This window comes from Pollachius pollachius (assembly GCF_949987615.1).
Source record: "Pollachius pollachius genome assembly, chromosome: 20".
In the NCBI taxonomy this organism is placed as follows: domain Eukaryota; kingdom Metazoa; phylum Chordata; class Actinopteri; order Gadiformes; family Gadidae; genus Pollachius; species Pollachius pollachius.
Window position 1 is genome coordinate 15,934,032 of NC_136953.1, and position 9,654 is coordinate 15,943,685.

The 9,654-nt window shown below is 42.6% G+C and overlaps 2 protein-coding genes across 2 annotated transcripts; both read left to right on the forward strand.

Moving 5' to 3' along the window:
- The first annotated feature begins 1,539 nt into the window (after nt 1–1,539).
- Nucleotides 1,540–4,485, forward strand: rpl34 (ribosomal protein L34). The gene is made up of 5 exons (XM_079758024.1): nt 1,540–1,557; nt 2,006–2,077; nt 2,481–2,580; nt 3,749–3,852; nt 4,359–4,485. Exons 2-5 carry the CDS (start codon nt 2,013–2,015, stop codon nt 4,441–4,443), a joined length of 354 nt encoding a protein of 117 aa, XP_079614150.1. The 5' UTR covers nt 1,540–1,557; nt 2,006–2,012; the 3' UTR covers nt 4,444–4,485.
- A 2,007-nt stretch (nt 4,486–6,492) lies between these two features.
- ostc (oligosaccharyltransferase complex subunit) lies at nt 6,493–8,897 on the forward strand. Its single transcript, XM_079758023.1, has 4 exons — nt 6,493–6,702; nt 7,118–7,211; nt 7,567–7,764; nt 8,329–8,897. Exons 1-4 carry the CDS (start codon nt 6,564–6,566, stop codon nt 8,345–8,347), a joined length of 450 nt encoding a protein of 149 aa, XP_079614149.1. The 5' UTR covers nt 6,493–6,563; the 3' UTR covers nt 8,348–8,897.
- Nucleotides 8,898–9,654: the final 757 nt, after the last annotated feature.

Consider the following 9,654-nt stretch of genomic DNA (forward strand, 5'->3'; position numbering starts at 1 on the left):
ACATGAGCTGATGCATCTCTTTGATTGCATGTTCTTTTGTGTGTGCGTGTGGTTTCTCATCAATGTGTATGCGTGTGTGCATTAATGCATGCATGCATGTCCCCTCGTCGTCGCTTTTTGTATGCACGTGCCTCTTTTCATTATTTTTACTTCCTCATGCAGCAAATGCTCTTCACTCCGTCTCAAATAGATGACCTTGCACCTCGGGCCGCTGCCATGCATTCAGAGGGAACAGCCCACTGGGTATTATCAAAGAATCAAAACAGCCTCTTGTTTAACTGCTGTGCACGAAGATTCGGTCCACTCTAGGGACGGCCTTAATGACAACGTTACATAACGCTGAGCCAAGCATATTCTACACCTCTGAGAAGGTATGCATTCATAATGAGCTGCAGGGTTCTGACTGTCACGACATACACATCCAACGCGCCCGCCTCAAAGACACAGTATGACACAAGAGTTCTGGCCGGAGCGGCAAAGGCGGCAAACTGTTCCTCGGAAAAGCATGCCAATCTCACCATCTGTTGGATGAGGTTGGCAACCAGCGTCTTGTATGTGACACAGCACTTCTTTGATTGGGAGCCATCTTGGACCACTCTCTTGTTTACCCTTATGCTGACCCGTGTCCTCTCCTCTCCCCGTTGCCAAACGCACGTTGAATGCTTAGTGGGTAGATTTTGTTAAATTGATATCGAGAGGAAATGGTCATGCTATTTATGTGTGCAGGTTTATAGGCTGCAGATAATTCCTTATGTATATGATCCACTTATTGAATGCTTGGCATGAAGGGATGGAAGGTGGATTTTTATGACCAACTAATTTCACATTTGACACACCTTCAACAAATGCATTTATATTAGTTATATTTTTGTGTGTTGAAGGTTTTGCTATCTTCTTATCTTCTTTACAAAGCATGGATTACAATAAATAATAAAATATTAAAATACAATGAATAACACTATAAATGCTATCGGAAATAAAACAAGATACATGGATAAACAGGCCTTTCTTTAACAACCAGTCTTTTAACATCCATTGTGCGACCAGGAATTGTACTCAACTGCAAACAAAGTACACAGATGCTGGGAATACAGTTCGTGCTAAATGTGATTTTGGCCGTGAGCAAAATCCATAGCACATTAACTCTAATTCAGAATGTACTTCATTGGCAGTGTAGAAATCCATACCGGAGTCAGTGCTGGGTGACTAGTGAGGCACTGCCGGAAAAGCTGGTAAAGATACCATCTAGAGGACAGTTCATGTAGTTGCAGTATCTTGAAGACTATTCTAAATTCAAATTTTGAGTTCAAATGTTTTGCTCTAAAATTCCCAGTTCGCAACTTAGAATTACAAATAATTTTCCAATTTTTCACGAATAATATTAATACATTATACATCATATTTAGGTCCATGACATAGAAAATGTCTCTCGTTCTCTACGGGCAATACCTATTCTTCTCCACTAGGGGCAGCATAGCGTACACTGGGCCCGTACGGAGGACTTTAACTTTGACACCGCTGCGTTCTTCCTTCCTCTTCCGGTTACCAACATAGCAGGTATGGAGCATTATCTTTACTCCTATAAATGCACCACTGAAATCCAACGTAATCCGTCCTACAAAATACAAATATCTTCTTGTTCTGTGTTGTGTACGACTGCAAAACAAGGTTGCGTTCCATATATATCAATATTCTTTGCTGATGTGTTTGTAAAGTACATGTTTTAACCCCGGTTCTCTGCTCCGCGAAAAAGCCGCTTGCGACGCGTTAGTCTAGTTTCGGGCTACTGAAGCACATTTCCCCCCCTTAAACTGTGTACTAATTCTCCAGTATCGGCTGTATTTGAGTGCTTTGTGTGGAAATAGGTTGAGTAAATGTGAAAGTTAAGCGGCTAATGTGCTACTAGGTCTGTAGTACACGCAGGGTAACGGGGAGCGCGTCCCCCCCAATGCCTGTTGATGATGCATGGCTGCCTCCATTGGCTGTAATGTTGTTGTGATCTTAGGTTCAACATGGTCCAACGCCTGACCTACCGTCGTAGGTTGTCCTACAACACTGCCTCCAACAAGACCAGACTGTGAGTACCACTTCCATACCTCCATCCATGGTGCACCCGTCGCGTTGGGACGATGCTCCATCCTGGAGCTGAAGAGATGCCTTCAGCTCCAGGGAGGGTGGTCCCAGCGTGGAGATCGCCCACGGCCCTCCATAATATCAATTACTTTTTATTACGTCTTATCGTACGAGTACACAAGATTAAAATTATTATGCTTGGTTCCTCAACAGCCACATAACGGCACCAACACAATATTAAGCAATGAGGTGTAGTGTTAAGTGTTCAGGTGGTAGTGCTACCAGCCAGTTTATTGGAGTGCAAACATGCAATTCAGCTTCCATCACTGAGCTTCAAGGCATCTCCTGAATCTGATTGACCTGGCATGCGTTATTGATTTAACTGACCTGTGTGTTCTGCCCTGCAGTTCCCGGACACCTGGTAACCGCGTTGTGTACCTGTACACCAAGAAAGTCGGCAAAGCCCCCAAGTCGGCATGCGGCATCTGCCCAGGAAGACTGCGCGGAGTAAGTCCCACAAACACTCGATGAGACGGCTGGGAAGTTCATTACAACCATGTCTTCCAGGCACATTGTTGAATAGCCTCGTCTGTTGGAACATGTGAATATATATATATTCATTGTATGTTGTACACTTAACTGGGGGTATAATATGGGAGGATGTTGCAGAGTAACAGTTAACTACTTGACTTCATTACAAAGTTTTCCACCCGTATTGTTTAGATTTAGTGCATTTATCAAGACGCTGCTGTCCAAAGGAACTTAGAATAAGTACATTTTTTCAGAAGAAAGAAACAATATATTGTCGGTGCAGAAAGGAGGTTCATAGAACCAAGTGCAAAGCGCTAACAATTGTTAGGTTAACCCATTCCCCGTATACAACAGAGATGGCTAGGATAAGATGCTACACAATGCTAAGTACTATTTTTATTTTTTAAGCATAAAGTAATGCACATGTTCTCCGTCAAACACCCCTTAGATGGTTAGGTTAGTTGTAGTGTTTGTGTTCTGAGCTGCCCCAGGTCTTTCTGCCTTCGTAGCCAAGCATGTGGATGGTTTCCTTGGCGCATACAGTGGTGTCCAGGATAATTATATGATCTTCAAACAAGATTCCTTGTGTGACGAGTATTGAACCCTTCATTTGACATCCTGCATCAGGGACTATATACACAGTTGTATAGGGAGGTTTGGTTTATTCCTCATAATTGATATGGGCGCACACTCCTGTTTGAATCTCCTGGTTTTCTATGCTAACAAAACAACGAGGCCATGGTGATATGTAGCGTGTGTTGTAGTAGTGTTTTTTCATTTTGAATACCCTGAACTTCAGGCTGTGTTCCGAGTTGAAACTTCTACCATTGCAATGTTTTGTTGTTCATAAAATGTCTGTCCCTCTGGTTCAGACTTAAGCGTCAGTGCAGAACGCAGATGTTGGTCAGTCATTTCATCCTACAATGCTTTATGGGCAGGCTTAATGTTGTGCAAATGGCAAGTTTCTTGGTACCATTTAAATCAGCTAAATGGTAAACAATAAAATAACGGCAATCTGCACTGTGCTTAAATACTCAATCAGCAAACAGAAATACTCAGAGCGGTTGTTTTGGAGTGCTTCCAATCAGGCAATATAAAAAGACAAGAAACCCGTTTCTAATCAGATGTATTTTCTCTTTTGCAGATCCGTGCTGTTAGACCTCAGGTTCTGATGAGGCTGTCAAAGACTAAGAAGCACGTCAGCAGAGCGTACGGTGGCTCCATGTGCGCCAAGTGCGTCCGTGACCGGTAGGACTCGTCCACCGCCCGTCATAAGAACACCACACAGCAAGAATACCAGAGGCCGACCGGCGTATCACTTGACCGTTTTTTTTTCTTCTATTTTTATCGGACGATATTGGGATCTCACAGATAAAACTATCGTATGTGTTTGACGATATGAAAACCAAAGAGGTGTTGCTTTATTAACGTCCTCACCGCTTTATAAATCCTCTACTGTGGTGGTTGAACCGCTAAACAGAGGTTCATTTACATCATGTGTCATGACAACATGGGGACCTGCTAAACCCCCAAGATACCACGATATATCTATCTACTAAAGGAGTGTCTATATTTGGAATGTCAGCAGAGGTCTTTTTACTCCATCGCATCGGAATCTGCCCCTAAAATCCAGTATCTGTCCGTCTCTAGAGAATACTTCATAAACATACTTTATAACAGACTTGAGCCTAATGCATTTGTTGGTAGTTGTGTGTGTTCCTAATGTGATTTTAACGTTTTCTTGTGTTTGTTAGGATCAAGCGTGCTTTCCTGATTGAGGAGCAGAAGATCGTCGTCAAGGTCCTCAAGGCACAGGCACAGAGCCAGAAGGCCAAGTAGATGTATTTGTATTGCTTCAATAAAAGAAATGGGGGAAAATGATTTGTTTATAGACTTTTCTTTAATCACTGGAGGGCACATGTGGAATCCTTAGTTTCCCGTCAAGTTAAAGCATATTTTGACAACCTTTGTCCCCACAAATTGAGATCACTTGTGTAGGTTTATTGTGTTCTAAATGAAAGGAGTTCATCTACAAAAACAAAGTGGATTCTATGGGAGAAAAAAAGTCTGACTTTGTAATAATATTGGGTGACCTGGACAGTTAAAAATAGTTACTGAAGTTGACTCCTTAAGACTCTGTTAAACTCTCCGCCGCTCTGACGTGGCTAACTTCTGCTACTCTACATTAACTAAAGGTTAAAACTGGGTAGTAGGACGGGACCATTACTGCTGTTGGTTTGCACCGAACAACCATCCCAGATGGTTTCTAATGCCTTAGTATAAACTCTAAAGGACATAATTTCTGGGCCTCGGTTAACTTAGCATTGAAGAGGACACACCTAACAAGCACTTTGCTTACAATTAAGGCATGCCTAGGTTCTAAATGCATCAACATGTTCAGTATCTTACTAGCCATGACCAAGAATAGAGAAAGTGAATTACTGGATCTCTTCAAACTTATGTTCTTGCACAACTGGTGCTTGTAAGAATATCATTCAAATGTAAAGTGATGGAAGGCATTTAGGCAACACGTGTATGCACCATTGGATGCTGATCCATTTTATACAGATTTCATGAATTACCTTTTCACAAATAGGCAGCGTGAAGTAAAGGTGCTTCATATATCACCCCTCTTCCGAGACCTCCACTGGCTCCATGTAATAGCTCGCATCAGACTCAAGATGATGGTACTGGCATACAAGGCAGTCGATGGAACTGCCCCTGCCTACCTCCAAGCATTAGTAAAGCCACACACCCCAGCTCGATCCCTCCGCTCAACTACCTCAGCTGGACGTCTGGTACCGCCATCGCTAAGAGCAAGCAAAGGTCGATCAGTGAAGTCAACTTTTCTCTGTTTTGGGACCTCTGGTGGAACGAGCTCCCTACCGATGTCAGGATCGCAGAGTCGCTCACCAGCTTCCGCAAAAGACTCAAAACTCACCTGTTCACAGTTCACCTCGACTCTGCATAGAAACCAATGCACAGCCACCATTGAATTTTGTACGTTCTGGCACTTGTACATTGCACTTATTCAAGGTACTTAATTGTGTAGCATCTACAGAAGCTGCTATCATTGCTTTACACAGGGAATGGGTTAGCCTAGCGATTGTAATACTTGCACTTGGTTCTATGAACATCTTTACTGTACCGACAGCGATATATTGTTTCACTTATGACAAATGTACTTATTGTAACAAATGCACTTATTGTTAGTCGCTTTGGATAAAAGCGTCAGCTAAATGCCCTAAATGTAAATTTAAATATTGGAACATTAATGCTGTCTATACGAGTCGCATGAATAAGGCGTCATCCCTTCCTGTCCTTAACAGACGTATACAAACTGAACAAATTAAGGTATGAATGATATTTACACATATCGTATTTGTAAAATACATTTACATGAATTATATTTAACCAATAATATACAAGTTGAAGGCATTACGGAAAAGGGAGCTGTTTATACGAGTCGCATGGATAATACGTCATCGCTTCCTGTCATCAGGCGTACACAAAATAAAGTAAAGGCACGAATGATATTAATGTATTTACACATGTGTCACATATATTTGGTAAAATAAAAAAAATACATCAATTATATTGAACCCATAATTGAATATATCGGTTAAAGGCTACACGGCTGTTTACAACTTTAATATGTACATGGTTAACACGAGTCGCATGGATAATGCGTCATTGCTTCCTTTCCTTACGGGTGTATGAAAAACATATTAAATGTATGAATGATATTAACGTACCATGTACACACTGTGTATGATATAACATATTTCGTAAAATAAATAATGTACAAAACGTAAATTGTACGCATAGTATCAGTATCAGTTAGACGCTATACCGGAAAAGGGTGGAGCGCTTCCGGTCCACGTCAGCACCGCCGCTGCAGAGCCGATTCATCACAGCCAGCAGCTCATCATCACACTGGACTGATATCACACATAACGATGGAGACGATATACGGCTTACCTTTCGCCGTGCTGGAATGTCCGAACATCAAGCTGAAGAAGCCGTCATGGCTGCACATGCCGTCCGCGATGACCGTCTACGCCATCGTCATTGTGTCCTACTTTCTCATCACTGGAGGTGAATGCTATGCGCATGCTAAGCTAATGCTCATACACACACACACACCGATTTTAGTGTTCATTCCTTAAACGATTTGGATGAAGGGTCGTGCATGTTTCACGTACAAGAGGTGGTTATTCGTGACACCGTGGCTGTAGATCAGGATTAGTAAGTTTCATTGGTGGTTTGTTGATTTGAAAGCTCAATGTGTGGTTACAACACAGTCTGCACACACAATTGTGTGACGTTGACTTGCATGTACAGGTTCTAACTCATAGTCTTGATTTTCTGAGTTTCATATCGTAAACTCTGCAGACCAAGCCGAAGTTATACGGCGTCTACTTCCTTGCATCATGTCTTCAATGCCCTGTTTGCTCCTCGTTCTGATTCGGAAAGCTTTAATAAGTGTGTGTTTTGTCACCTTCCCCTGCAGGCATCATATATGACGTCATCGTGGAGCCTCCAAGTGTCGGTTCCATGACTGACGAGCACGGCCACCAGCGGCCGGTGGCCTTCCTGGCATACCGGTAGGGGACGCTAAGCAAATACACACACACACACACACACACACACACACACACACACACACACACACACACACACACACACACACACACACACACACACACAGACGCACACCACCACGTACACACACCACCACGTACACACACCACCACCACCACGTACACACACACCACCACGTACTCACACCTTCACACTCTGCACCCAAAATCACACCTTCACACTCGACTCCACACTCGCACATTCACCGCAGGTCCGGTCGAACCACCACACCGCTCCGCCCATTTACCAGGCTCCTGATCGAATGCTGAACAGAATTTGCTACGGTGGTTCATTGTGCGTGTCGTGGCCTTTGCGCAGAGTGAACGGCCAGTACATCATGGAGGGCCTGGCCTCCAGTTTCCTCTTCACCATGGGTGGCCTGGGCTTCATCATCCTGGACCGCTCCAACGCGCCCAACATCCCCAAGCTCAACCGCTTCCTGCTGCTCTTCATCGGCTTCGTCAGCGTCCTGCTCAGCTTCTTCATGGCCCGCGTGTTCATGCGGATGAAGCTGCCGTGAGTTACCCCGCTGTGTTGTGTGTTGGTCTTTGCTGTGTGTCTTTGTGTTTGTCTTGTGTGTTTCTCTTTGCTGTGTGTCTTTGTCTTGTGTGTTTCTCTTTGCTGTGTGTCTTTGTCTTGTGTGTTTCTCTTTGCTGTGTGTCTGTCTTTGTCTTGTGTGTTTCTCTTTGCTGTGTGTCTTGTGTGTCTGTCTTTGTCTTGTGCGTTTGTCTTTGCTGTGTGTCTTTATCTTTGTCTTGTTTGTTTGTCTTTGTCTTGTGTGTCATTTTTTGTTGCAATGATGCATTCTTGGTCCTTATACAGTACATCCTAATATATGCATGCTGCATATTTGGAATAATTAAAGTTTTAGACATGGTTAAATGTCTTATCTCTGCAACATCGTAAGCATATGTTATAGTATGTAGTTCATGTGTCTTTTTAGGTCAAGTTTATCTTCTGGCCCTTGAGAAAACTGTACACTTCAGTCGAGACAAAGGAGACCAATTGACTCAAGCTTTATAGTAATTCTGATAATTCTGCTGGTGAGATTGTGAGCCTCCCTTTTTGTTGACTTTCCAGTGGTTACCTCATGGGTTAAGGCGCCAAACCCACCAGCACAGGGGAGAGAAGACGGTCAAATGGAGCAGTATCGTCTCGTTTGGCTCCCAAAGGTTACTCCTCCACATTGAATGGACTTTCATGGATTCACCACACATTAAGTGAAAGCAAGCACTGACCTAGAACTAATACATGAATGTTCGGTCCAAACGGTGTCTTCCCTATTGTTCAATTTACAATTGATTTGAAAATAAAACCAACATACCCACAAACTCAAAATAAAAAGTATGATATTACTTTTGCTGTATTTTCGCAGTAATTTACACACAATACATGCATACACACATACATATGCACGTACACAATTCCAATGCATTGAACACAAAGCCAAATTAAAATGAGTACCTTTCTTCATTATAACCATTGGAAACAACACTATAAATTAGCTTCTTTCAATGTTAAAAAAATAATTTTGAGAGGCAGACGAATTGTTGTATGTTTTTGTAAACGCATCTGAAAGGCCTTTGCCCCGACACCTTTTGTGATTTTTCTTTTTTTGTATTGGAGGAAAATAAATGATGTTTCCTCGGTCTTGCTGTGGTTCTTCAGTCCTCCTCAGCCAATGATCTGACGCATGACACAGTCCACCCCATGCATTTGGAACAGCCGTTTGTGATCAGTTGTGAACTGAGCCTTTTTATCCGCCCTTCATTTGACTGAAGTCGATGTCACCCCGATATTGAAGTCCTACAATATCTTGGCACCCACTATGGCACTGGTCAAAGGTCAGCCCTGAGAGACAAACACACTGGGTGACTCTCTGGGAGGAGCAGAGCATGCTGGGAAATGTAATACAGAGAAGCGTATTTCTATGAAACCATAGCGATAGTCTCGTTTACGCAGCTGAAGGAGATGGTGGTTAACGGCTCTTGAGGTCCTGGTTCAATTCCTGGTGAGAGTGGGTTCCACAGTAACTTATTTGAATAGAAATCTAATTTGAATTCTGACCAGATGATTGTTGGTGCAGTGGTGAGAAATGTATAATCCTTTATAAACGATTATTGAGATGATTCATACAATTATTTATAAGGTTTGTTAATGATACAATTTAAAATATGTTAATTCTTTTTGAACACCGAATATTGCTGCGGTTCATGTTTTGTTCAGCTTGCTAGAAAGCAATTGTTAAAGGGGTGATATTACGACCAGGTGTCAGTGTGATTATCCATGACAGGCTAATGGCTAATCACACACACCTGGTGGCATAATATCTGGAAAAGCCTGAAGTACCATTGCAGCAGTACCAATACTCACATAACTCTGAGTACTGAATTAATCAATCTTGCA

Bases quoted from the DNA above. Each gene is read 5' to 3' on its own strand.
- ostc (XM_079758023.1), top strand. From the start codon at position 6,564: ATGGAGACGATATACGGCTTACCTTTCGCCGTGCTGGAATGTCCGAAC. The intron at 6,703-7,117 runs GTGAATGCTATG...CTTCCCCTGCAG, and splicing joins CTACTTTCTCATCACTGGAG to GCATCATATATGACGTCATC. The intron at 7,212-7,566 runs GTAGGGGACGCT...GCCTTTGCGCAG, and splicing joins GTGGCCTTCCTGGCATACCG to AGTGAACGGCCAGTACATCA.
- rpl34 (XM_079758024.1), top strand. From the start codon at position 2,013: ATGGTCCAACGCCTGACCTACCGTCGTAGGTTGTCCTACAACACTGCC. The intron at 2,078-2,480 runs GTGAGTACCACT...TCTGCCCTGCAG, and splicing joins GCCTCCAACAAGACCAGACT to TTCCCGGACACCTGGTAACC. The intron at 2,581-3,748 runs GTAAGTCCCACA...TCTCTTTTGCAG, and splicing joins GCCCAGGAAGACTGCGCGGA to ATCCGTGCTGTTAGACCTCA.